Source organism: Syngnathus leptorhynchus, chromosome 18 (genome assembly GCF_054491065.1).
Source record: "Syngnathus leptorhynchus isolate UIUO chromosome 18, UIUO_Slep, whole genome shotgun sequence".
NCBI lineage: Eukaryota > Metazoa > Chordata > Actinopteri > Syngnathiformes > Syngnathidae > Syngnathus > Syngnathus leptorhynchus.
Genome location: NC_141212.1, coordinates 2,569,770 through 2,597,072, shown reverse-complemented (window position 1 = coordinate 2,597,072; position 27,303 = coordinate 2,569,770). Strand labels below are relative to the sequence as shown.

At 44.5% G+C, this 27,303-nt stretch overlaps 3 protein-coding genes across 9 annotated transcripts; 1 reads left to right on the top strand and 2 right to left on the bottom strand.

Annotated features, from left to right (window-relative positions):
* Window positions 1-1,548: 1,548 nt before the first annotated feature.
* On the bottom strand, window positions 1,549-13,265 carry pum2 (pumilio RNA-binding family member 2). Of its 7 annotated transcripts, none has more exons than XM_085938170.1 (23): window positions 11,598-13,263; window positions 9,787-10,144; window positions 9,608-9,676; window positions 9,429-9,534; window positions 9,124-9,311; window positions 8,866-9,038; window positions 8,473-8,791; window positions 8,308-8,401; window positions 8,120-8,227; window positions 7,861-8,006; window positions 7,635-7,761; window positions 7,397-7,537; window positions 7,029-7,328; window positions 6,715-6,942; window positions 6,345-6,612; window positions 6,141-6,270; window positions 5,929-6,063; window positions 5,668-5,805; window positions 5,352-5,477; window positions 5,053-5,124; window positions 4,241-4,362; window positions 3,855-4,047; window positions 1,549-3,790 (listed from the first exon to the last, which is right to left on the bottom strand). In XM_085938170.1, the coding sequence occupies exons 2-23, from the start codon at window positions 10,129-10,131 to the stop codon at window positions 3,659-3,661; spliced, it is 3,660 nt and encodes a 1,219-aa protein (XP_085794296.1). In that variant the 5' UTR covers window positions 10,132-10,144; window positions 11,598-13,263; the 3' UTR covers window positions 1,549-3,658. The 7 variants fall into 7 exon arrangements, with proteins under 7 accessions (XP_085794296.1, XP_085794299.1, XP_085794297.1 ...); XM_085938173.1 differs by having other exon boundaries at window positions 7,029-7,325; XM_085938171.1 differs by having other exon boundaries at window positions 7,635-7,758; window positions 11,598-13,262.
* Window positions 11,797-14,678, top strand: LOC147042330 (rho-related GTP-binding protein RhoB-like). The gene has a single exon (XM_085938186.1). It carries the CDS (start codon window positions 12,563-12,565, stop codon window positions 13,172-13,174), a length of 612 nt encoding a protein of 203 aa, XP_085794312.1. The 5' UTR covers window positions 11,797-12,562; the 3' UTR covers window positions 13,175-14,678.
* Window positions 14,679-14,825: 147 nt separating this feature from the next.
* Window positions 14,826-27,008, bottom strand: LOC147042329 (apolipoprotein B-100-like). The gene is made up of 25 exons (XM_085938169.1): window positions 26,922-27,008; window positions 26,795-26,839; window positions 26,572-26,684; window positions 26,342-26,487; window positions 26,093-26,240; window positions 25,637-25,789; window positions 25,381-25,505; window positions 25,217-25,302; window positions 24,688-25,138; window positions 24,360-24,624; window positions 24,088-24,299; window positions 23,789-24,008; window positions 23,527-23,700; window positions 23,245-23,448; window positions 22,996-23,163; window positions 22,691-22,896; window positions 22,441-22,608; window positions 22,252-22,373; window positions 21,987-22,188; window positions 21,721-21,905; window positions 21,467-21,642; window positions 21,273-21,388; window positions 20,838-21,181; window positions 16,083-20,752; window positions 14,826-15,999 (listed from the first exon to the last, which is right to left on the bottom strand). Exons 1-25 carry the CDS (start codon window positions 26,974-26,976, stop codon window positions 15,019-15,021), a joined length of 9,735 nt encoding a protein of 3,244 aa, XP_085794295.1. The 5' UTR covers window positions 26,977-27,008; the 3' UTR covers window positions 14,826-15,018.
* Window positions 27,009-27,303: the final 295 nt, after the last annotated feature.

Genomic DNA, 27,303 nt, shown 5'->3' with positions numbered 1-27,303 from the left:
TGGTAGGGTGTGAGCGTTATGTAAAGTGGGATGCGTCATACTTGTCTGGGTTTGATTTTCAAAATTCCATCCATTGTATTGTCACCTGGTAGAGAAAAGGGAATTTACAATGAGCAAAAAAAGGCAAATCTCAATTCATTTGAATATTTTTTACAGGTAACAAAAATAAATGTACAATACCAACATCAGCAATCATTATCATAATTTGTCACACAGAAAAAAAAAAATGTTAGAAAAGGCATGTTACTAGGTGGACTATACATACAATTGACGTTAGATCATGGAAAATCAAATATTACCTTTATCTGCACTGTCCTGCTTGTTGCCTAATCCAACGAGGTCTTTAGTTCCATCACAGAACTAATGCAACGAAGGAAACAATTGTCATCTATCACACATAATGTATGGTGTGGTGTGGTGTGATCAATGCTGATCTTGACTTTACTAAATATGTGCGTGCACAGCCAGAAGACCTTCAACAAACCATTTTGCTGCACAATGATGCACCTCCACATTTGCGACTGCAATGGAAGGGATGGTCCAAATACCAGGCCATCTAATTCACCAAATATCGCTCGCTCCACTTGGGTTGTTTTAGAAATGTTACAGCAAATGTGACGTCACACAATAACCATTTTGGAATGTGGTTTGAAACTGGAATAATAGCGCAGAAAACCTATGCACGAGGAAACTATGCAAACTCCACCCAATTATCTGAAGGGCAAAGTTGAGATTCGAAACCGTTGAGATTATTAAACAGACTTGCTTTAAAAACTGCAGAAACAAGATACCAGCGTCGTATCCAATATATTCGGTTGATTGACATCCGCATCTGGGTATTATTTGAGTAACTGTTATTGTGTTTGTTGGTCAGTTTGATTGTCTAAGCACATTTCGCTAGACAAGAAAAAAAAAAATTACACTTCGGAGTATAATGTAGTAGAGTTCTACAAAACTATACACCACAAACAAAGTAACATTTTATATTCTGTTAAATTAATAGCACTGTGTGGTCAGTGCATGTCATGTGATTTACGGAAATGAAACGAATCTGCGACAACGAAACAAGCGTTTAAAAACAACTCTGAGAGAAGCTGAACTCAGGCTTACCGTTTTATCGACTGTGCATATGGAGAGCAGAATTAACGCCGTTAGCGTTTTCCTCATAGTTCCTTCATGGAAGACAGTTATTCGAATTACTTCGCTAACACACGAAGTGACGACGCCTACTACGACAAAATCCTTCAAATGAAGCCGTACATTTGAAAAAAACTCAACCGTTTAATCGCTAACTACTCGTGCATTATTGTAAATTTACAAGACACTAAATAAAGTGGCCAACGTCACATAACGCGACCCGAAAAACTGGTGAACCGTGATTGGTCGTTAACTCAGCTGACCATGTGATGTCATCTTTAGGCGACCGGAAGTGGCAGAGTATGATAAACATTGTTTACCAAATTAGATGAAATATTGCGTTCTTTCCCGGAGAAAACGTCTAAATACTTCTTTAAAAAAGTTTTTAAAAAATAAAACACAAAATGCAGGTAAAATGTTAGAAGAACAGTTTAATCATACATAGTCACAATTCTGCCTCCAAAAATGAGTTTGTTTTCTTCATCTAACAGCTGGAAATGTACATAAGGCCACCTGAAAATGTACATGACTTTGACAGTGTGACAAAACTCATATGTTCATATTTATATAATTGACAATATTTTACAATGCTTTTTTGCTTACAAGGTAGTAGCCGTTCCAAAATACAGCCTTTTCTGTACAAAAATATTTGTCATATCCTGTGAGGTCAGCAGACAATTAAAAGGCAGCCTCTGATTTTGAGGATTTTTTTGTTTTTAAAATCCATGTTTTTCTTTGAAAAGTGTCACACATCAGAAAGACTATCAACAGTGGATGTTACAGCAGCTCCAGTACAAATAAGAGGCTGGCCTTTTCCCATAGGAGATTAAAAACAAAATTACACGCCAGATTGTGAAGCCTTAAAAATGATGTTTCTCTTTAAAATAACACTTGCTCAGATAAAACTGTATACATAAAATTCAAAGGGGCGAAAGGAGTGATGAATATACACACGTCAAAATGCACACTTTTTGCCTTTTTCCTCCCCACTAAAATGTAGAAGACATCCCATTTACAGCATAAACAGTTACAAATGTACAACTGTACAGAGGGAATAAAAGCATCACTACAAGTTTGCAAGGCCTGTCAAACACCACTAGACATTTTTCTCACTTAGGCTAATAATAAGGATAATAATAATAATCTTACAATTACTGACTGCACATATACTACATATATTCTACAATTCAAAGAAGCCATCACTACAAGTATTACAGGACAGTTGTATAGGTTTAGATGGCCCCACCGGCATCCAATCAAAAAGAGTTGAAAAATACAAACGTTGGAGATTTAAAAATATGACTTAAAAATCCCTTCTTCCAAGTCCCCAGTAATAATTCCATCTCATGTACAATGCTGGGATAAAGCTCCCCTTTACAATTTTGACTATTTTTAGGTGGTGGATGAGTTAGGGTGGGGGGGCTAAGTCCATCACAGCGACCAGAAAGCAACAATTAAGAATCACACAAAAATATGCTACACTAAACTACTTTTTAAGCAAGAGATGATTATTTAGTACATAAAATTAGCTCAGAGCAATGTTCATTTCTTACTTAAAGACACTAAAAAGGATCAAGAGGGGCAAAATTAAAAAAAAAAAAAAAAAAAAATCATAATAGTTCAACCTACCACAGCATGCCACCAATGCCTCTCACCACATCATTAAATCGTCGCTATGATCGTTTAAAACCGAGCCCCTGTATAACTTAATCCTTTTTTTTTGTTAGTACCTGTTATATCATGTGACGAATGGAAGTGGGGGAGCCTCTTTGGGCTCAGCCAGTCTCTCTTTGGGTATCAAAACAACTCAAGACTTTGAGCAGCTGACCGACAAGGTAAACTTCAATCGCTTTTGCTGGCGAGGGAGGAAACGATGCAAAAAGGGGCCATGGAGGACAAGGCAGGAAAAAGGCCCCATTTAAAAACACTACCACTGATTTGTTCCCCCATTTCAAGCAAGCAAAAAGGTCTTGCTCAAAAGACCCGTGGCACCTCACGCATAGCACAGATCCGAGTGGCGTTTGTTGTGACATTTAGTCTGTGCTATGCTGTTTGAAATCAGTTGCTTTGGCATGGGGACACTGTGTGGGGGTATCAACTCCGCGTGGGGGTCATACGTAAGTAAATATTCCTGGGCTTAGACCAGTCGCTTTTGAAAGTAAATGGAATTTCTGTCACTCTGCTTCAGCGATTGATAGGTCACTTGCTGGTGTCAATGTTAAGTTTCAGCAAATGTGTTTTTCTTTCTACAAAGAATTTACAAGGTAAAAAAAAAAAAAAGATGTACAATATGAAATAGATCAGTTACATAATTAACAATGGCCTTGTGCTTTCCCCAACAAAATAAACCTGGGAGCTCACCACGTGTCAGCTGTCACAGCATTTTAGGGTGAAATTGACTTTTTTTTTTTTTTTTTGGTAATTGCCCCACGGGAAAAAATAATTGAGAGGGGAAAAAAAAAATTAAACATGCTGAGAACATTTGCCTCTTTTTATGGGGGATCCAAGATGGCGGATTTGACTACATGAGGCCGTTTGTGGGGCCACCGATGGGACCCAACTCTGATCCGCTCTTCATGTAGTACTTTTCCAGCTTGGCCAGAATGTGTTTCCCATAGGTGTACTTGCGTAAGGTGGCAATGTGAGGCCGGATCTAAGAGGGAAGGAATGAATAATAACAATAATAATAATAATTCAGCTTTTACTAGCACACCTACCTTGTGCATGATGATTTTCCGCTGAGCGGGTTCAGCCATGTCGATCATTCTTTGGACAACGTAGTTGGCGTACTGGTCCTTCATCATCGTGTACAGGGCGCTGTGGGGGCCGTCCTTCTGGCAGCACACCTCGTCGATCAGAAGAGCTCTCTCGGCACGTGAGGAGTGGATCACGCACTTCTCCACCACGTTGCTGATGGCCAAAAGACAAATACAATGACGCGGTAATTAGCACTCAGAGAACGAGCCACGCCCGAGAAGGTGAGACGAGACGCAAATACGCCAAAGGCGAAATCATAGTACACTAGTAGCACTCTTGGTTTCTTGTGCACTTAAAATTGAGGATAAATCAAATCAATATCAAGAGGAGCAGTCTCACCACTTACCTTGCAAATTTATGTTGGCTGAGTAGAAGGACTTTCCCACGCACTTCTGCAACAATCTTGCTCTTGTCTTCCGGTCTCCCGTGCTCCAAAACATGCTGAATTACGTAGTTGCCGTACTGATCCTGCAAAGGGGAGGGGGGGGTTGGCATTGGTATCAACGACGGATGTGCAAGAGCAACAATTTTGTCCAAATCACGGGACGCCCATTCATCTGGCACTCAGTGAGGTCGGTAATCATGCATGGTCACGGCGGCAAGATAAATGAGACGGCCTCAAGTCGACTATGATGTCATCACTGCGGAAGGTCAGACAAAACAGATGCCGCTGGTTTTGTACAAAGAAAACCGGCAGCGGCTTTGCCCCTTCGGAAATGGGTGATAGACAGTTATGGGGATGAGTTAGGTGTGAGCGGAAGGGAGACAACACCACTCGGAATTTGTTCCACCTCAATATTAGCGGACGCCAACCGTTCAAATTTGCTCTCAAGCCACTTTCACCGGTGTCATTTTTCAATTTATTTCAATTCAACGGCAGCGTTTGAAGTCTATGGGGATCGTTGATCACACGAGCGAGCTCAGAAACACCAAAACAAGAGATGCGATGGGCAAACGAGGATCACTGGACAGAAGGGATGCCTCTGTTGGTATTAAGTGAGAAAGGGGAAAGGCAAGAAAATAAATGACAGCTTGGCAGATTAGGGGACCCCTAAAAATTCACAAGTCCATCTATCGTAACATTAAGATTATTAGAAGAGTGAAGAAAAGAAAGAAATAAAAACATGGACATCCTTGAGAGAGGCAAATTGCTCTGACCTTGAACAGTGCATCACGGGACACTGTATAATATGTTTTGGGTGTCATCTCCAATGATACGCCTTGATATTTCTGGATGGAATAAGTGAAGGGGAAGGGAGGGGGGGGGATGTTTGAATATTCACATGTCAGATGTAATGAAAGCTAACACAGCACAAATGCAACTTTCTTTTTTTTTTTTTACATTTAGCAAACACTGACTAGGAGGCTAAAATATGAAATGTTGGAGACATGCATATAACACGAGCACAGCAATGATGACGAAACTGTAACTGCTAGAAGAAAGAGGTCGTGTTTACCTGACCCAGCTGCTCTGAGTGCTGATGCAGCTCTTCCAGTATTGGCAAAGTCTGCTCCTGGGTGCAGTGCTCCAAAATCCGTTGGATGACTCTACAGCCGTAGGGGTGCGTGGAGAGGACAAAAACCTGCGAGAGCAGCCGAAAGGGGAAAACCAAATTATTTAAAAAAAACAAAAAACAAAGGGAAATTCTATTTGTGTTTGAGGTGCAGTTCAGGTTTTTTTCAAGCAGACGACACACCCAGTGATTAATTGCGACAATGCAGTCATTTCAGTCAAGGTTTCAACCCTTCATTAATATAACGCACAACACATACCTGGCCTTGAAAGGCATCGATAATGAACTGTAGCGCTTGAGGCTGCACACACTCAATGCACTTCTGCACCACGTGGTTTCCATTCTGGTCCTTCACACACTTTAAAACATGGCCATCCAGCTCACGAACAATGTCGCTCTGAAAACCAAAACCGTTTGGCGGGGAAAAGTTGAGATCTTTCACAATGCTGTCGCGGCGTTGAAATGAAAGCCTCGAGTCTTTTGGCATAAAAAGAATCAATGCGAGAAAAATCGCACTTACAATTACCTGCTGGTCAGAAGAAATGGACTCCAGGGCTTTCTGAATCACCCTGCAGCCGTACATCTGTAAAGCCAGCGGGAGGACATGGCCGCGGATGCGAGTGGCCAAAGCCAGCTTCTGGTCAGCGCTACCAAACTGCAACGCAGAAATCACAACGTCAAAATCAGACACGACTCTACAAAGCAAGTGGCGGTTGAATTGCTCCTCCGCACCTCGAAGAACTTCTGGATGACGTAGTTGCCAAACACATCTGTCATCAGCTGGTAGGCTGCTTGGAGAATCTCTCCGAAAACCATCTGTCTCTCGGCGGGACTGGCCCTCTCCAGCTTCTGCTGGATGAATCTGGCCAAAGAGAAAATAAATGCAAGTTAAAAGAAAATGATTCTCCAAATTCTTCAAACTGGGATTTCCCAAACCTGGATCCATGTTGGTCTTGAGAGAACTCCACCATGTGTCCAGGCAGGTCTCGGAGCTGAAGGTTGGGGAAGCGGTTGTTCCTAAAGTCTTCCAGGAGGCGGCTGCGGCCGGACGGCATCACGTCCGAGCGGCTGTAGCGGGGCCGAGCCGGCGGGAAGAGCTGGCTGCTGGAATTAAATAGGCTGGACGTCCCGCCGGCGCTGCGGTACTTGGCCTCGGCTCCGGGTGCTGCGGAGATGTAACGCCCGCTGCCATTTGTCAAGCCACCTGGGATTACAGAACAATAGCCATCATCATTAAAAAAATAATAAAATCGAGTTAGTTAATGCAATTGTGGGAAAATGCTATATAGGCTATTTATGCTCTCACCGAGGTGAAGGCTGGAGGAGGACCCGTGAGAGGAGGGCAGAGAAGGTGGAGGAGTGAGCGGGGAGTGGCCGGGGGTGAGTCCGATGGGGCTGGGTGAGGAGGAGTAACCCAGGCTGTTGTAAAAGGGCTGGCCGATGGGAGTTAAACTGCTGCTGCCGCGCTTGTAAAGCTCAGAGCTTGTCAACAGGGAGTCCCTGCGAGACACGCTGCTACTTGTAGAGCTCGGCACTACAAGGAGAAGGAGAGCCAAGGGGTTGGAATCAAAGCAAAAAGTTCAAACGTCACAAGGAACCCGCCGGCGTTTGCGCACTGACCCGAAGAGCCGAATCCTCCCAGAGCGGACGCCAGACCGACGCCCAGTGAGCTGCCCGTGCTGCTGAAGCCCAGCGAAGAGCTCTGCGGCGGTGGCGGAGCGGACGTATGCGAGAAAAGCGAGCTGCTCTGAGAAGTGTTGGGGACAGAGCCGGAGCCGTAGAAGGAGCTCGATTGCAGGCCGCTGTTCTGCGGGGGAGCCTGCTGCTGCTGAGGTTGGGGCTGAGGCATGGAGCGGTACATGCCGTTCGCCGGAGGGCCCGACATGTTGTTACCAGAACCTGACGCAGACGCTGCAGCTGCTGGTCGGAGAGAGCAAAGAGAGAGTGATGATTATCCATATATTGACAAGATTCCAATATTGACTTACCAGCCTGCGCTGCTGCGGGATTGATGAGCAGAGGAGTCTGCACTAAACGAACCGGTCCTCCAAGTCCAGTTCGAGCACTGGGGCCCATGACCAGGGCCCCGGTCTGATCATAGTAAGCTGCAGGGGCCAACACCTGATAACCTGAGAAGGAGGATGAGAAAGCAACTCTTTCAGCCAAATCGGCAAACATGCAAGCTGCGTTTCGCATGGCACGATGGATTCCAGGACGTGCGCTGACCGGACATTCCCGCGTATGCCAGTGCGGGGTTTGCAGCGGCAGCTGCCGCCGCCAGAGATTCCTGTTGACTTTGTTGACCTTGACCGGGCGTGAGAGGACGCTGGTTGTTACCTGTGCGCATTACCTGCTGGCAGGAAGGATCATGTCAAAAATAATTCATGCCCAAAGCAAAACGGTCTTACAACACCATGTGGGAATAGTGTAAAAAGAGCTTTCGAGCTCTTACCTGAGGTTGGCCTGGCCCTGGTCCCTGATTGGATGCTTGCTGATTAGCAGAGTGATTGGCAGTGGATGCGGCCTGCTGCTGAAAAAGATTGGCTGGGTACACACCCCAAGGAACACCATAGTACTGCGGTGGAACCACCGTGGGCCCTGCAGAGAGAAAATAACATACAATGGAGTACGACGGTGTTGGTAAATCGTCCAAAAGATGCAACAATTCATTCACACGTGGGACCGATTGCAAAAAGGTGTCATGTGATCACCTGCAAGAGTAGCTGCCGCCGCCAAGCCTGCTGCAGTGTACGGATCAGTTCCAGGGGGTCCGGCGTTGATGATGTAAGGGTTTGGCACAAATGCAGGAGCGAGGCCAGCTAAGTGAAGTTCGAGAAAAATCAAAAGATGATTAGCAAGGGTATATTATCGCGCTACGGTGGATCACGTCATATGTTACCGAGGTGCTGCTGTTGAGCCGCCGCCAGAGCGTACTGTTGCTGCTGGGCGGCTGTGAGCTGCTGAACAGTGAGGGGATTTGACCGCTGGAATAACTGCGAATAGAGCAACGAGCTTTAGAGCCTGCGGCAAACTTACAAATGACGTTCTTCGTTCAAAAACATACCTGCTGCTGAGAGTTGTAGTCAAACAACCCCACTGGAGTTCCAGAGGAATCCACCTGAATCTGGTTCCCGGCATATTCAAACTGGAGGGACTCCACGCCGGCTTGTTGCTCCATACCACCCATGTTTTGGGCTTCTTGGTTCTGAAAGTCCTCCACTGGACCCTTGTTGTGGTTCTGTTGTTGCAGCGCATGAGCAAGGGTGTGTGCGTGAACGTGGGCGTGGACATGGTGCTGGGCCATCATCTCCAGTCCCGCCTGGTTAGGGCCCATCCTCTCCACAGCCTCAGTTGGAGAAGCTTGACGACTTCCTGGAGTTGGACTGAAGGGCAAAGAAATCCCGTTAGGATGGCAGAAAATAGGTTTGATATTTTGCCTTTAAAAAAAAAAACATACTTGAAGTCTTTGCAGTCTCTGTCCATGCCATTTAGTAAACTTCTTCCGTTGGCTTTTGTAGCATCTCCGTCATCCCCCACTTTCAACTCTGGGCTCTTGTCTTCCTCAAAAGGAGAAACTTTCTCAGTGCCGTCGTTCTTCTCTCTCCCGTCCTGGTCCGTATCGCCTCCACCCTTTATTTGTAAGAGCAAAAGCTTAGCGGGGAGTGCCAGTAAGGCATTTTCATCACATTTTGCAAGAGAGTCCATTTCAACTCACATAGCCGCCGTTCCTGTACCGGGCGTCCATTTTGTCGCCAGGAGACGAGCTCAGGACGTACTCCACCATGCTCACACCTAAACCTCCGCCCTCCGAGCGAGGCGACAGCACGGAATTGGCGTCGCCGTTGCCGTGGAATCCCTGACCCGGCCGTCGCTGGACCATAATTGGCTGGGAGACTGAGTGGTCTAAAGAAAAAAGCTGGCATCAAAGATCTACAAAGCTGGCCATAAAACTTTACGAATCAATAAAAAGAACATTTATTTCAAGGTCTTTACAGACGGCTGGAATTTTTAATGACTCACGTGATGAACCCCAGGCATTATCCCTCCACTCCTCTCCAAGAAGCATTCCTTTTCTTCCATCCTTTGCCAGTTCATCGGAATCCCACAGCTTTTTGGCTGGCAAAAGCTGCAAATGAACCAAATGCGATGAAGCTGTGCTTCTGAGTTGAGTAGCTATTACGATGACAAACGCTCCTTACCTCTCCCATTCCTCTGGACTCCAAAGCGAGAGCTTGAAAGTCGTAGTTCATTTCATCCGCAGCGCGGACCTGAGACAAAAGTAAAACAAATCATCCGTGAGTGACCTCGCTTAATATTACTTATGATTTACCTTCGTTAACTCGACATAATCCGACTTTCTCCGCCAAATGCGTGCTACCTGATCAACGTGATTGGGGTCCCCGGTAGGCCAGCGATGCTTGCTCGGTGCGCAACCCCCCAGCTGTTCCCCGGGCTGCCTCTGGAAGAAGTATCCGACCATAGCGTCGTCCTGCGAACGACCGCTCAGCGGCGGCTGCGGCGTTCCCGGCGTGGGGTTGCCCGCTCTGTCCATGCCTTGTAAGTGGGAGCCTCCTGAAGCCTGGCCAGCCACTGCGGCGAGGGGCCCTCCGCTGTGGACCCTGACACCTGCGGCCTCAGGAGTTCCATTTGCATGCAGCATCCCACCTCTCGTCTCCTGCCAGGCCACGTCATTCATACCTAGGATGCTGCATGGAATGCTCATTCCACGGGAAAGCCTAAAGAGAACAAAGACTCGTCATTTACGTCTTTTTTCTTCTTCAAGGTGTCTTTCTTTTTTTCTTGAAGACTTTCAAGGTGAACAACAAACAGTTTGTTGTTGCGTGTAAAGACCCTAGCGGGTCCTTGGACTTTAAATGACAGCAGCATCTTGTGATGGTTGTTGTCATATTGCTTTATGTTGTCATTGGAAATCCATACAAAATGAGCATCGTCTTGTGACATATTCATCTTCAGTTTTTATGATACTGATGGCATTGTCTGGTGATGGTCTTGTAATATTGTCTTTGCTGCAAATGTGTGTACAAAACTTTTGTTATGCTGTCCAAGCAGGGATTTCAGAACGAATTTTCACATTGCATCCTTTCAAGAGGCGTCATCAACTACAATAAATCAGTCCTGTAGTCTGATTTCGCTTCTGTAAGCAAAATGGCAATTTCTTGAGCATTTTCTTTGTTAACCCAACAATGCTATTTCCACTTAAAGGGTGATATAGCTTGTTAAATTGACAGTTTAATGACCAAAGCAGCAATAGCTGGCCTATTGAGGTGACAATAATTTCAAACTGAGCGTGCTGAATTACAAAGAACAGTTAATGAGGAAACGGAAAAAGAACAAAACAAGTGCCGCTTGTTAGCATTCGTCGTTAGCTTCGCTCGCGCTCATATAAGCGGCGTTGTTGCACCGCTACTATTGAGCGAGGAGTGGATAAATGTGTAATAAGAACTTATGAACACATATCGTCAAGCGAAGCGACAGTTTTGGTTACGTAATATACATAATTGAAACATTTTCAAAAACCTATACAGGTTGATGCGGCAAACTGACGCTAGGCTAGCTCGACAAACGAGCTAACTAGCAGGCTAGCTGCTAAACGCTGCTAACTCGGTAGATTTGACGCCTGGGTATCAATAGTGAACTGTTAGTTTGATCATTCCAGTGTTTTGGTTCACTTTGATCTCAAGGGTCCAATTTAACTGCGCAAGTTAGCTCGTTTTTTTCATTTTTTTTTTCATTAGCAAGCTCCATGGATAGCCAGGTTCGAGCTCGACAAGTCTGGCCTGTTTATTATGGCTTGTCTGTGCATAACATCAAAGTTTACTTTAGGAAATCAGCACTGCAATTTTTACAACGAGCATTTGGGTGCAGTGTTTGATGTTAGGTGATGTTTTACTGGTTCGTACTGTAGATTTTATAAAACGGAACAAGCAGACATTTGGCATCGGTTGCTGTGCTAGCGCCACTAGCCTAGTTGGTGTTATGTGCGAGCTAAAAGCAAGCAAACACTCAGCGGTTAAACAACATGGCACCCCTTCAAGTTCCAAACAGAGGGGCCTTAACCGCTAAACAAAAGGGGAAATGCTCGCACAACGGCGTCGGTGTGTAAAACACACACGCGGCCCCACTTTGTTCCGTTTATCGACACTGAACAAAAGAGCTCAGAATACTTACGCGTAGTCGTATGGAGGAAGGCTCCGGGCTTGAGGCACGCCGTAAACCAGATTCTATATTGTTTTGTTTCCTTGGAGAGAGCGCAGATTTTTTTTTTTTTTTTGCAAGGCTTTGATAGCCTCGGCTAATAGTTGGCCCGTGATGCTGCCCCCTTCATGTAAACAGTGTGAAGTGCATCGTCGTGCGCACAGCAGCGTAAAAAAAAAAAAAAGTCCCCTCCCATTCCAACTGCTTTGTTCGTTATACAGAGGTGCGTTCTGTCTTTTTTTTGTGTAATCTACTTTGTTACTTTGATTTTAAGTCTTATTGGTCTTATTGCTAAATTGCATGGTCCGCTGTTACTAAAGGTGTGCTGGGGGGGAATTTCAAATTGCTCAGGAGAAAGCTGCCGAACTAGTTTTGCAACAGAACAAACACGGTTACGTATGCATAAATGTGCTGAAAAAAAAAAAAGGAAAATGTGTGATGAAAGCATGTCACGGGCATTGTAATTATTTTTAAAATCAAAGCATGCCTTAAGAGATTGAATTGTTTCTATCATTTTTGCAGACTCAGTACTAAATGATTATCGGGTGAGCTTTGGTGATTCGATTCTTGCTCGTTGACGAACGACCCACCCTATTTCAGTCACTTTTCCCCTCAAATTAATTTTATTCTGCGTCATTACAAACATCCGTGTTATACTCGACGGTCTATATGATATGTATGTGGATATTTTAAGTGCATTAGTGTAAACATTTTATTCAAACAAGCCCTCCCCGAACAAGAAGGGGGGAAACCCAAGCGCGCTCCAATCACCAGTTGCTTCACAAACGGAAAGTTCCCCTCCCTATTTCCGATTGGACTTCTATATTTAGGAAATCTCTCTTTGCTTTATAAAGAGATCTCGCCCAGTTCTCAGAGCACGAGAAAAGGTAGTTGACACGGAAGCCGGGTTTTTCTGTCGATTCTTGGTGGACTTCAAAATGGGGAAGGAGACGCAAATGGCGGTCGACATCCGCAAGAAACTTGTCGTGGTGGGCGACGGCGCATGCGGTAAAACGTGTCTACTCATCGTGTTCAGCAAAGACGAATTCCCCGAAGTGTACGTACCGACCGTTTTCGAAACGTACGTGGCGGACATCGAGGTGGACACCAAGCAGGTCCAACTGGCCTTGTGGGACACCGCGGGCCAAGAGGACTACGACAGGCTGCGGCCGCTCTCCTACCCGGACACTGACGTCATTTTGATGTGCTTTTCCGTGGACAGCCCGGACTCGCTAGAAAACATCCCGGAAAAGTGGGTGCCCGAGGTAAAACACTTCTGCCCTAACGTGCCCATCATTCTGGTGGCTAACAAGAAGGATCTACGCAACGACGAGAACGTCAAGAACGAGCTGTCCCGACTCAAGCTGGAGCCGGTGAGGCCTGACGACGGCCGAGCTATGGCCATGCGTATCGGCGCACACGACTATTTGGAGTGCTCGGCTAGGACGAAAGAAGGAGTCTGGGAAGTGTTCGAGACTGCAGCAAGGGCTGCTTTGCAAAAACAAAAGTCCCGGAGGCCGAGTTTTATCAAACGATGCGTTTTGATGTGACTTGCAGGCGCCATGCAGGGGCGCGCCTAGACGGGAAGGCCCGTTCGGGCAGTGCCCCACCCTTCACAAAGCGTGGCCAAAAAAAGACAGGAAGAAAAGAACAATACTGGCTCTGAAGACGTTGTTTTAGTCACGCAATCGTCTGTTAATGCTGCAGGGAGTGGTTTGGACACGATCGAGGCTCTTTAATCACATTGGGATGGGTACGTTACACACCCAGATGTGTGTGTGACGATGATCATTGGGACTTTTGACTTTATGTGCTGAAACACTGCCTTAATTTGCCCTTATTACTCACCATTTGCGTTCAAATAAGAGTCATAGAGTCACTTATGATTGACAGATTATTAGAGCTCCTCAAAGGTCTGTATTTAGACCACTAACTTTTTTTCTGCTAACAATTGAAAATAGATTGAAGCAGTCATCTTTGCACATATGTCCACTTGTTTTTGTTTTTTTTAAACAAGTGTCTTTAAATTAATAAGTTGCACAGCATTCTACCCAGTCATGTTTTGTTTGGTATGAAATGATGCACTATAATTGTGTTCTTCAGAAATGGACACAGAACAAAATTTTCACTTTTGGGGAAAATGAATAATTGTTGGTCATTTTTTACCAGAGCTCTACAGGAATGCTGCAGAATGTAAAATAAGAAGAAGAAAAAAAAAAAAGTATGGCCTAGCTTTCAAGACCATGTGTATTTTCTCAGTCCACGTTGTAATATTTTGGACTCAGGACCAACAATGCAGTCCAGTGCAATTTTTGAAATTGTTAATAAAAATGGGCTCCGTTCTTTTTATGTCATTCAGGTACATTTTAAGCATATTTTTTCTCGTCACTGGTGTTGCGTTGGGAGGGCTGAGTAAATGGAAAAACATTGTTGGAGCCAAGCATTAAGAGTACTGACTATTGAATGTATCTCCTTGTTGTGGACAAACAATACAATGCATGCCATGCTTTTCATGACTTTGTCTTGAGTTGATCATTTTTGGCAAATCACTGTTGACTATAAAATGTGTAAGTTTTTGTTTTTACAAGATAAAAGGAGTGCTAGTTTAAGATGGAAAGAATTCGAGCATTCAATAATTGTCCCAATTCTTTTTTTTTTTTTTTTTTTAAATAAATCAAGAGTTATGTAAAAGCGACATTCTTGCCTGCCATGTGTTGCTGAGCTTTTTGCTGACTTCCAGGGCAGGAATGCATTGTGTTGCACCTCCTGATTATTCCCACACAAGCTCCCCTCTTGTGTCTGTAATTGTTAGTGGATTTGAATTTACACGTTTGACTCAGATGGTCTCGTTTGCATTTGTCTATTTTTACAACTACGCTGAAGAAAAGTGCTGAGTATGTGCCAAATGTAACATTTTATGCATATGAGTGTTATATTTATAATACATTGCATTAGCTCGTTTTTAATGGGCGATTTGGAGGATTGTATTTTTTTTGTAAGCAAACAGAAATCTATTTGATGAAAATAAAAATGTTGGGGTTGGTTGCCATGTAAGTGATGTCATACTTTTTTCTGATGTACAGTATTTTTCTCCGGCTTACAAAAACAGTGATAGAAAAGATATCAGTAGATGATTAGATTCTGTCCAAATTATTATATTCGCCAATATAAATACTCTGACAAAGATCGAAAGCATATCAACTGTCTTTAATGACGGAAACAGGATTTAAATAGTGCAATACAACGTACAAATGAGGCAAAAAAAGATGGCGGTGTGAAATGAACAAAATGTGTAATAATAAAATCAGGGCTGAACAGTATCGCAGTGTACAATTTTGTATTTCATTCTTGGAATGGTCTTTCCGTTCCAAAAACTGTGTCGTTAGCTATTAAGTTAGTTAAATTGAGTAACAAAGGGGAAAGGAATATCGAATTCCACCTGGTTGTCACCAACTCTAAGGAATTTTTCCAAAGTTTGACTTTTCTCTTTTAGAACTCTAACAACATCTGCATGGAAAGCATCCGCATTTTTCAGCATCAAGCCAGTTGAGGATTTGATGTGGGCCTGAAGTTGTTGAACGGGAACGTCGGCCAGAATGTTCTGAATTTTTGTTGCAACAGTTTTAAGATAACCGCTAATGATGCGATGGAACGTTTCCATCTGCTCAACGACACTAGTAACAATACGAGAGTCAATGACTTCCTGGTATAAGTCGGTCATCAAGGCGGGAATCTTCCTTGCATCTTGGGATCTTAGAATTTGGAGCAGCCCCTTAATTAGTTGAGAAAAATCCTTGAGAAGATCTTCAACTGTGTCGCCTCCCACCTCGACGTTCATTAAGTCCGTCAGGATGTCTCTTCCAGAAGCAGGAATTGCTTCAAAGACTGCTTTTGTAGTTGATGAGACAAACTTGGAGACTTCCTGACATACCTCCTCGCATACATCGGTAATAAAGCTACGACATTTCTGATAGACCTCAAGCCCAGACAGTCTTTGTGCATACCCTGGGATTAGGAACTTGGTTTCTCTCAGGAACGTAATGGCAGCATCTAGAAAAGTCTCGACCCTATGTTGGTATTTTCGAACGATAACATTGGCCTCATCTTTTACCGATGTCATAATATCGGAGGGATTAACTGCCGCATAGTTGTCAACGGCCTTATTCAACCACACCGTACCGTATTTTCTGGCTTGCTCGAGTGTCGCGACAACAGGAGTAGTGACCGTTTGGACGACCACAGGTACGTTCTTCTTCAGTCCCAGCATAATCTCATATGGCATCTCCGTGTTCCAGGAAGTCTGAATATTCAGCTTCTCAGAGTTCATCACAGACATCTTCAAGGCCAAGATATCGACGTCCATTTGTGGTTCGGTCTGCAGAACAACAAATGGTTAAAAACATTTTAGAATTTCGTTTCAAGAGTCAATGACAATGTGACCCACAAAAAAGTACTTACAGGGTAGCGACCATAGAGTCTTGCTCTCGCTTGTGCGGGTTTCTCTGTCTCCATCTGTACTCCGATGTGACCAGCAGATGGGGTGGACAGAGTGAAAACAAGACTGTTTCCAGTAATCTCCTGGTGGACCTCCATGGTTTGATGAGGAAGATTGACCTTTAGCAAATTGCTGATGGAGGCGTCAACATTTTCAGAATTTAAGGTGATGGTGCTGCCATGGCTTCCTTCCAACACTGTATGTTTTACAACAAGGACCGAGGCCATCTTGAAACCACCAACCAGGTTAACGTTGGCGTTGCCCTGGATTTGTCCCGTCAGAAACTCACATTCCGACGAGGAGGATGCATCGAGTTTGACAATGAAGCTGTCCTTGTTGAGAACGCTCGCATTGCTTTTGAGAGTGATCATCGGTGCTTTCATCGAAAACTCGTAGGTCAAATCGCCCATCTTTGGAATCCTTATGCTCTGGATTTTGGGCAGAGTGATTTGGGGAAGGGTGAACTTGCTGATTGCTGATGGAACATGCAGAGCTGGCATTGAGACAAGACTGGTGTCTGGGAGGGGAATGGTGAATGTCGACATTTGAACATTGATCACTGGTACTTTGTATTCAGGGATAGTCAACGTTTTAGGCAAATCGATGTTATATTTTTCATACTCTGCCTGTGCTTTGCCGTAAGACGAAAGCAGAAAATCAGCAGCCATATCTTTGCCTGTGAGGACTTTCTTGTGTAGATTCTTTATGTTGGTGTTCACCACATTGATGACTGGATCCGCATTAATGTTGATGGTGTACATCTCTGGGTTCTTCATGTATTTCATCTTGGAGTTCATGTCAAAGGTCTGCTTAGTGGTAGTGAGGAGATTACTGAGGCCGGCTTTTTCCCACAGTGAGAAGTACTTCACTTTTGCAGTCCCCGTTCCGTAATACGGCATGGCTATTTCGGGAATAGCGATTGGTTGCCTCAAGATGTCAAGATTCGCTTCTCCGTTCATTTGGCAAATGATATTAATTTCAGTTTCACCATTATCCATTTTGAAGTAATGGGAATATTTGTTTTGGTTGAGTCTGGCCATTCCGGTCCAGCTGGCCTGCTGCACTTCGGAGTTTAGGGTAAGAGAGATGTCATTCTGGAACTCCATCTTTCCAGACATCTTGAACGGAAGGAAAAGCTTGGAATTTCCCTTATTCTTGGTGTCAAACGTGAGCTCGGTAGGTGTGATCAAGGCAAGGACGGAGCTTGTAAGAGTTCCCTCGATCAGGTTTGCATCATGGGAAGCAGTAAGATCAATTCGCATGTCTTCAACGCGAGCTTGGAACTTCATGTCGAAAACGCTGGCCTTCATCACAGGCGTTTCCGTTTCAACTTTGGCATTAACAATTGCATGGCGGAAAATGCAGATCTCTGCAACCACATTCTGATTGGACTTCATATCTTTGCAGCTCGTTGCACCAATGAAAGTAACTTTGGCTGTGTGTGGATCCAGACCTACGTCAATGTCACTGCTGTGAGTGACCTCATCTGCGTAATCCCGAATTGCGTATTTTGCGTTGGCCAGAGTGTTCATTTTCAGTTGGGCGGAGCTTGCTCCCACTGCGAGATTCGTCTTTTGAGTTGATGACACGTGAGTGAAAATGTTGAGGGGTGGCATGTTGAGGTCATGATTATAGTTTGTATTGACAGTTGCAGAGAGTCCATCTTCCAAGGCAAAGAACATGTTACTGACCAGATCTGCAGAATACAATTCCGTCGCTATCTTGGCAGTCGTGTCAGCGGAGCCTTGACCTGACAGGCCATAGATTGCCGTGGTTCCCTTGTGGTCTACTTTGAAAGACGATTGATCGATCTTAATATACTCAGAAATGGTCAGACGGCTCATCTTGGGGACAGCCAAATGCGCACTGGCATCGACGGTAAACTGGAGGACCTTCAAAGTAGATGTGGCTTGAGAATTAAAGTTCACTTTGAACTCTGGTGTGACTGATGTCGTGGTGGTATTCGCCAGATCTGCGCTAGTCCGGAGTTTGTAATGCGGCGAGTTGATTTTGAACTCTCCGTGTAGTTTTCCAAAACAGGGAATCTTGCTCATATCTGTCACTTTTTCTTTCAAATCTAGTGTTAATGTGTCATAATCAAAGGATTGAATTTTCAGCGCCATTGTCATGACGTAATCCTTCATGTCGTCAATCATCTGTTTGAAGTCAAAGGAGTATAGTGCATTGGTAAGATCCTGAATAGGTACCAGAACCTTTTTGATCAAAGGCTTCATGTCAATTGACCTTAGGTGGGAAAATCCAGACTGAATTTTTTCCTTCACTTGATACTGCTTCATAATTTTGACAATCTCATCCATCACTTGTCCAATCAACTTCTCAACTTCATACTTGGATAGGATTTCCTCGGTTTTTCGGTAAATGACAGCGAATCTATCAGCGATGCCGTGTTTCTCGACCCAAGCTGCGATAGCCTCCTTGACTGTTTTCAGCAGATTGATGACTTTTTCTGTTGGCAACTTGGTTGTCAGGTTGATCAGGACATTTTCAATAGAGTTGACACGTTTTCTCACATCTTGGGCAAAAAGGCTTAAGTCAAAGTTGTCAATGGCCTTCTTCAGGTCAGATACTTTCTCCTGGATCGTCATACTGATGTCATACTTGGTGTTGATGTCTTTCAGCAGTTCGATGCTGTTATCGATTAGCCTCATCGCCATCTTTTTTACATCTTCAATAAGTGCTGGAATGTCCTCGGTGAAAGGGATCTGGATGAAATGGCTATCCATGTTCTTGTCATACTTGACAAATCCAGACATACTGTAGACTTGACTGTCTTCACTCAAGAGGTTTGTGGTGACTGCTCCTCTCATGTCAATGGCCATTCGATCTGCTTTGTTGTAGGCCTCAAACTCCTGATCCAAAGCGTGGTCATTTACCTTCGATTTAACTTTCAGGTGAACACTTTGTTCTCGAAGACTCATGGTGCCGCTGAGCTTGTTGTCTACGATGGTCTTAATCGCGGGTCTGCCTTCGATCTCATGACTGGTCGAGCCTCTGTATTCAAACGAATGCGTGAAGAGCAGGGGTTCGGCTTTCAAGAGGAATTTGCTGTAAAGTTCCCCGCTCTGCTGTCCGTAAAAAGACACTCCGCCATTTGAGTTGAACAAGGCGTCGACGGTAAGGGAGAAGGGTTCGGCAGCAGCGTTGATTTTACTGTCAAAACGAAGAGACTGAGATTTGTAATCTGCCAAATTGTTGAATTTCACAGTCAGACCTGCAACTTCCAAATCCGTGGCATGTGTTATCTGAGATCCCAGGAGTTGACCGTTGGTGTTGCACTTTGTAGACAGGGTCATGTCCATAAACTTGACTTCATAAGTGTGCTTGAGTTCATCGCCTCCCTTCAGTGTTCCTGTCAGCTCCATGTTGTAGGGTTGAGCCTTCAATTGGGCATCGTTGTTAAAGTTTACCTCCATGATCTTCAGATTATTTTTGATGATAACAGAGGCTGTCAGCTTCTCCATGGTAACCGTGATGTCATGCATGTAGGAGTTTCTTGCGCTAAGGACATTGTCTGTCTTTGTGTGGAGGGTTAAAGATCTCGATGTAAGAGAAAGGGAATTTGAATTTTCAGTCCTCATTTCGTTTAACGATCCAACTATATTGCTGGATAAGATGAGGCCATCTTCGCTTACTCTGAAGTTCATCGTGTTTCTTGTGTTGAACGCCGAGATGTCGCCGTTAAGGATCCCGTTGAGGTAGACTTCGGAGCTTGCGAGTTTTCCCTCAACGTTAAAGTCAACTTTGTTGCCTTGAATGCCCCCCTTTGTGGTGAGAGACATGGTGGCACCATTGGCATCAAGTCCACTGTGGAAAATGTTCTCCAATGTCAGTCGGTTGTGCTGAGCAGTCGTGGTGCAGCTGGTGGTCAGGCCATTGGCGTTGAGGGCCAACGTTGCCTTGTGAGAAGCAAGGCTTGAAAAGATGTTCATGGAGGCATCAGCATTGAGCTCTAAGCCTGAGGGATTCAAGGAACCAGTGAGCAAAGAGTAGGCGCGGTTGACTGTATCTTCAGCGGTATTGCCGATCCGGAGGCTGGCTTGAGCTTCAGAAGCTGTCAACTCAACTTGGTTCTGGAGTGTTCTCTTGCCGGCTTTTGTCACCGAGTTTGAGAGAAGGCTCAGTTTGACATCCTTATAGTTGAGGGTGATTTTAGTCGAGTGTTTAACGGGGTCACTGATAATGTTCGTGTTGGACTCAATATTAAGATTCTCATTTGCGTATATAGCCTTGATCTTATTTGTAACTTTCAGGACGTCAGAGTTTGCTCTCAGTATGCTCTCCAATCTGAGTTCCTTCTTTACACGGTCAGATGAGAAGGTGTTGAGATAGGTCGAGCTAGCAGTTAAAGATCCAACCCTGACACTTCCATCGGCATTGATATCGCCCAATAGTTTGGCTGAATCAAGTGTGAACTTCTTGGTAAGATCCAGAGATGTTCGCAAACCCAGCGGGGAAACGGCTTGGATGTTGTATTTTCCCGATGACGTTACATTGTCTGAGACAGCAATCGTCTCCTCTAGGTTGAGCCTTGTACTCACAAATTCGTGCCCCAGCGAGCCACTCAGGGTGAATTTCAGTGTTTTCTCATCTGTATCAGTAACGTCTGTAGCTCCTTTAAAAACAAAAACATTGACATTATAATACCGTGTCTTTGTTCAAATTCTTTTTTAAATGCTCAATCAAAGAAATCAAATTACCCTCAGTCGTGAAAGACAGAAGATTGAGGGGACTGTGAGCCTGAACTTGGAACTTGGCCAAATAGTTTGGAGAGTCCACGGTATTGTTACCCGCCGACATCGTTGTCTCCCAGTTGTAATAGTTGCTGTTCATCTTAGCAGACACGTCCATCATCCCAAGAAGCGGCAGAGTGACCTCTCGCTCAGCAGGGATGGTAAATTTGGGAATTTCTATCTGCTGCCTGGCAAGCTCCACACCGAGCAAGGGCACGTTGAACAACTCCTCAGAAGATTTGCCTCCAAGTGGCAGAGGGATTCGGATGGTCACGTAGTTCTTGTTGAACTGGTATCGGAATTTGCTTTCCCTGATGATTGAATTAAAACAGAAACCGATAAGGTAAACGTTGGTAGCTTTTATAGAAAATGTTGACAATTAGAAAGGAATATTTTTCTTACGTATTCATGAATAGGTTCTCAGGCATGGAAGGCATTTCCACCTTTGCAATATTGTTCCTCAGAGTCTCTACGTAGGGGACATGGACTGATATTTTGTTCATCCAGATGTTGCTGGCCTAAGGAGAGAAACAAGATTTTTATTACATTTGAATTCCTATTAAGCCAAAGTCTCCCAAAGAAAAGAGCAAACTCACTTCAACTGCCTTGTTGACAATATGACGCAATTTCACGTCAGTGTTGACAATCTGACAATCCATAGCATCCTTGGCAATTTGTCCGACCCAGGCCCTGAGAGCTTTAGTGTAAGGCACCAGAACTTTAGTCTCAGCATTCATGTTTGACCTCAGCTTAACCTCAGCCTCATCCTTGCCTGCAATAGATACAGAATATGGTACTGTTTAGCATCTGGAGGGAACACACACATTCTATGTTGCAAATTTGGACATACCATATTTGAATGTGACCGACTGAATGGAGGAAGTCTCTGGAAGCTTTATATCACTCTTGATCTCAAAAGTGAATTCTTGGCCATTGGTGCCACTGTCAGTCATGGTAGCAGAGATGGTAGCATCTGTCTTTAGAGAGGGGACCTCCAACTGAACCTGCAGCATGCCTTCAGTCATGGCCTGAAGCCTAGAAAATACATTTCAAATGTCAAATTAGAGCTTGGAGCTTTGGGCCAGGTTAAGATTGCGAGTTTTGTGGTTTACTCACTGGGCGTGACCGGTTAGAGTGAGCTGTGGCACATTCTTGTTGGAAATCTCAACAGTGAGGGTTTTGCCTTTGGTGCTGCTGTCAGTCAAGCCAACCTCGACTCCAGCTTGGACATCGAGGTCGGGGATCTCGATTTGACTGGTAAAGACATTCCTGTTTCGGTTGTATTTCATGGTGGCCCATGCTTCGGCAGCTTGAGCTCCTGCAAAGTTGGAAAAGCTTCAAATGTGATGCTGAGAGAAGAGAAGAAAAATGACACTCATACCTTCAGCTTTCAGAGTCATCTTCAGGGAATCAACCTTCTGGTCGCCATCATTTCCTTCACTGAGGAGTGCGTATGCAATGGTGGCCGTGTATGAAACCTTTGGCTCGATGTCAACTTCAAACCTGAGGTGAACGGTCCAAAGATTTTGTCAAAGGCTTAAATGTTGTCATTCCATATTTCTCAACTTACATGGTCTCTCCAGCCAGAGGGAAGTAAGGCACGTCATTTTTCCCGCGCACATCAACGTGAAGTTTTTTAGTGCAATACTTGAATCCAAAGAGGGAGTCACAGTTTGCGTCACCCAAATTGTGTGGGATTACCACAGCCTTGCCGTCGCCAACAATCATTACGCTATTGCTAAAACAGATGACAAAAATCATTTTTAATTCCCACTCAAAATGCCCAAACGATTTTTTCACGACATTTTGTTTGGTTTTACCTGATTCTCAAAAGTTTTGCCGGGTCCTGTGAAGCCGGGATAAAGAGCTTGACCTGGTTTTGCTCGATGGATAGTTTAGCATTGAGTGCGCTCTCGTGATACAAACTGGTATGCATCTCCACGGCAGAGACAACAAATTCAGGGACGTGGACGCCCATCTGGGTCACAAACTCAACGCCAACAGATGGCTTGAACAACAGTTCATTCTGCATTTAAATGGAAAAAAAGGTTTGGATGTGATACAGATGGTCACAGTCAATATATTTGGCTAGTGGTGAGAATAGATATGATTTTTTTTTTTTTACCATATTTGAGGAGATGTGAAGTCCACCCTTAGCTCCGGGAGTAAAAGTGCCAGACAGAGAAAAGGTCAAAGGTAAGCCAGAGGCAGTTGGAAGGACAAATTTGTTGTCCATGAACATGTAATGGACAAACATCTCATTGTCTGTGCTGGACATCAGTTTAGCCACAACCTAATAAAAAGAAACAAGAACACATTCAAATCTTCTCATCCCGTGCTTTTAAAAAAAAGTCACCAAATAAAAAAGTAATACCTGGGTAGGAAGAATCTTGAGGAAAGTCTCTGCATACATTTGAACATTATCAACAATAAACTTCAGATCGCTGGGCTTGATGTAGCCGAGCTCCGTTCCCATCATCTTCAGGTAGGCCATGGCCTCTGGAGAGTCTTGATTCTGCAAATCCTTTACCAGCTTGTTGAAGTTGCGGACAATTTCTCGCATCAGATTTTCAGGGGCCTTAGGGAAATATTTTGGATTCGTTTAATGGCGACATTAACACATAGCGAAAATGGAATAAATTGAACCCCTATTTACCTTCTGTCCTTCTGATTTCAAGGGCGCGACCCACTTATCGAGAACTTCCATCATCTTGTTTGGCATCTTATTCTCCGCCCAGTACAGAGTTTTTGACAACGTGTCTGGGAAGAACCCGTTCTTTCCGAACAAAGCCTCAATAGAGGGCTCTGATCCTTTTCCTTCGATTCCAAACTATCACCAAACACAAGATTCAGAAACAGCAAAGGTTGAGTTCATTTTTGAAATGTATCTGCCAACAATTGTCAAATATTCATCATACCTCCCACATGTCCATGTTGTAGCCAAAGGCTTTGAGGGTAGATTCCATCATGATTTCTCTTGGCATCTGGTTGCTCGGGTCAAAGATCACATTGCCCTGAATACTGGCCTGCATGTTTTCATTTGCCAAACCCAGCTTGTAGTTGCGAGACATTGTTCTGTAGTCATTGTGTGTGTCCACCGCGTTGTCCTGCAGAGCATCCAAAATCTTCTTGCCAAGCCTAAAGAAGAACAATAAATCTCCCTTAACATATCTGTATATTGTTTGATCATTAAGGATATATTTATAACGAATCTTACTTTTGGGTTTCGGGATCAGTGGAGGAGATGATGTTGTAGACATGGGAGCTCACGAAAGATTTGACCTGCTCATTCTCCTCTTGTGTCAGGATCTTCTTCACCATTTCAATGTCACTATTTTGAGGGTTTCTCATCAGAATCAAGTAGGCTGCAAGACGTTTCTGCACGGCACCTTTCGGATACTGGCTGACCCTTTGGAGGTTCGAGCGAACCTGCACAGAACGTTGATCAGTACATTTGTGGAAAGGCTTCGCTCTGAAAGTGTCTGTTACCTCATCTGTCAGAGACATTCTTCTGAACGCCTGGATGGCAGCGAGCTGAACAGCGAGCGTGGTTGCCGGCTGCCTCATGCATTTCAGCAGGGTGTTCTTAATAGCGGGGTCAGCAACTTCCATCACCTCCCCAATGTTCCCTACAACCCTCAAAGTCAAGAAGGTCAGGTCTTTCTCCCCAGAGCAATCTGGGCCCAGAAGGGAAGCCATGAAGTCAGAAGCGGCCGTGATCTCTGGAGTGACTTTCTCCTCAGCCTGGTACAGCCTAGTGAGGAAGTTTTGATGTTAGATTCTTCTCAAGAGAAATCACCCACTGATGTTTACTTACTTCTTGACTGCATTGCTCAAGGCATACATGATGGGCTTGCTCTTCTTGTTCTGAGCTATGGCCAGAATATCCTTGACCATGAGGCGTGAGGGGTTGGGCAGCAGTGCCAGGGCATAAACTGCTACGTCCACTTCAATAGCAGATTTATCAAAGGACCTGAAAACCCTCAACATGGCGCTGGTACACTCCGGAGTACCGCACTGGACCAGAGCTTGCATGGTCAGGGTGTCGGATATCGCCATCATTTCAAGTGCAGTAGAACCCAAGACGTTGGGATTCAGGCCACGAAGCTCAGATACCAGTTTGTGGAAGAGGGAAGCACGCTGCTCGCCATTAGTGGTCTGGGAAAGGGTCTTCAGCTGCTGCATTGTGGTCATGGCAGCGTCTTTGGTTTGTACGGGGGACTTGTTATCAACAGGTTCCATCGGCAAGAACCGGATGAGGGCCTCATCTGTTCACAAACGTGAGATTGCGTGTTATGCGCAATATTGGAGAGATTGAAGCACTTTTGAAAAGAAGAAACACTAACTATGATCGAAGACTCTGTCGTTGATCTTGGTGCTTTCTCTCAGAGTCACAGTCTGCTTCACCAGAGTGGAAATTCCGTATTCGTTCCTATGTCAAAACAGGAGTAACATTTTATTTTATTTTTTTAGAAACGACATTTCGGTTGTGATTACTTTGTCTACTTACTGGTGGGAGAGTGGCAGGAAAAGATGCTTCTCTGTGCAGGTTCCACTGGTCATGTGTTTCTTCTGGTTGTCAAATTTGTAGTTGCAAGTCTGGTGGCTGCTGATCATCTTGGACAAAGGATAGTGCTGAAAGTGGAGAGATACATTCTCATAAAACATTTCATTGGCCTTATTGATGGAATGAAAAGATTTTTAGGAAGGAAGTGGAGTTTTGATTTTTACGAGAAACCACTGCGGCTCTAGCTTGAGCTCTTTACCATTCCTGAGATGAGAGCCAAGGGACTGGTGGCCTGTTTGTGAGCGCTGAAGCCATCACATCTGGAAAGGTCCCTGCTGATAGTTACGTCTGTGGCGATGTCTCCTCTGGCGTTGACTGTGAAGTCGGTGGCGCAGATGCCATACACGGTGGGCTGGATAGAAAGATTGTCATTCAAACTGAAGACACTGCAAACATGTTTTCGGTTTACAGATTGTTAAATCAATACGATAGATTAAAGCTCATTATGTGAGCAGGTGACGTTCGGCGAGTGATAAAGTTATCTGGGACTTTGCCCTGCATGGTGATGTGGGAACACAATGACCTATGTGCATTTATCAGCCATGACTGTTCCAGATTATCTAGTCATTGCGCAACACGTTTATCGTTGGATGACTCTTCGCGTCAAATAGCTCTACTTGGAAAGACAATAAAGTCACAAACAAGGTCCTCTCACCATTTTGTTGTTCAACTCTTCTTCCATGACGGGAACAAGGAGAGAGGACACAATTCCTCTTTTGATGTTCAAGATGTTGACCGGTTCATCTTCCTCAGGGAAGATTTTCACATCAGTGTGTCGCTCAACTGTGATCTTCAGTGGGTTCCTGATGAGGTGGACAGATATCAATCACATTCTACCTTTCTTGTTACATAAATATGATTAAAAATGTTTTTTATTTCCTTAGAAATGGGAGAGTAGACTTACTTGGCCATGGCAGCTTTGAAGACCTGATTTCCAGTAGCGGGGCGGTACAACGCATTACCATCGTCATCCACAGCAAAGATTTCGCTCAGGGAGCATTTTGTGGTTCGTAGGATGAAGCTGCAGGTCTGAGGCACTTCAAGATCAACCTGCGCAGTAGATGATGTTTGGTCACGGTCCTCACAATCAGGACAGGGTGAAGAATTTTAGTCTGTTCAGGTTGGGAGACGTACTTGACAGGAGACTTTGGAGCCGCTTTTGTTGTCGGTGGCTCCGGGAACGCCATTGAAGGTCTCAGCCTCATAGTCGTACACAAAGCGCCTGAAGTTCCTAAACCTCTTAGCCACTGAAATGTGTGTTTAAAAATCAGTTAGACTTGAACTAGGTACATCACTGTCAATTTTGAAGTATTTGACAGACCGTCTAGTATGATACCAATGACCAATGTAAACTTACAGAGACATGTCGGAGCTTGTTCATCCACACTTCCTACATCTTGCTCTGGAAAGAAAAGCCCCCGTCCCAAAAAATAATGCATTTACTCAGTTGAGAAAATAAATACATAAAAATGAATATTACTTACGGGCTAGGGCGCACGTCCCCAGCAGCAACAGAAGGCAGATTCCGGTACGTCCCATGTTGGGCTCAACACCTGGAAGCCTTTGGGTAAAACGAGTCCTCCTCTTTCACTGAAGACTAATCCGTGTGGTTTATTTGAAGGCTTTTATATCTCGGAACCTCTAGCTGGATGTGATTAGCGGGACTTGCAAATGTGTTGCCCTGGTTCCAAAGTCTGAGCAGTCCTTGTGGCAGGCCAAAGGTAAGGTGTTTCACAAAGTAAGACATGATGTCAGCATTGGGTGGGGGGTGGGTCACCGTGATAATGCTGAATCTTGTGGTTTCGTCCTTTTGGGAACAGTAGATGACCTTTTGACACAAACAACATGAACATTGTGATTAAAATA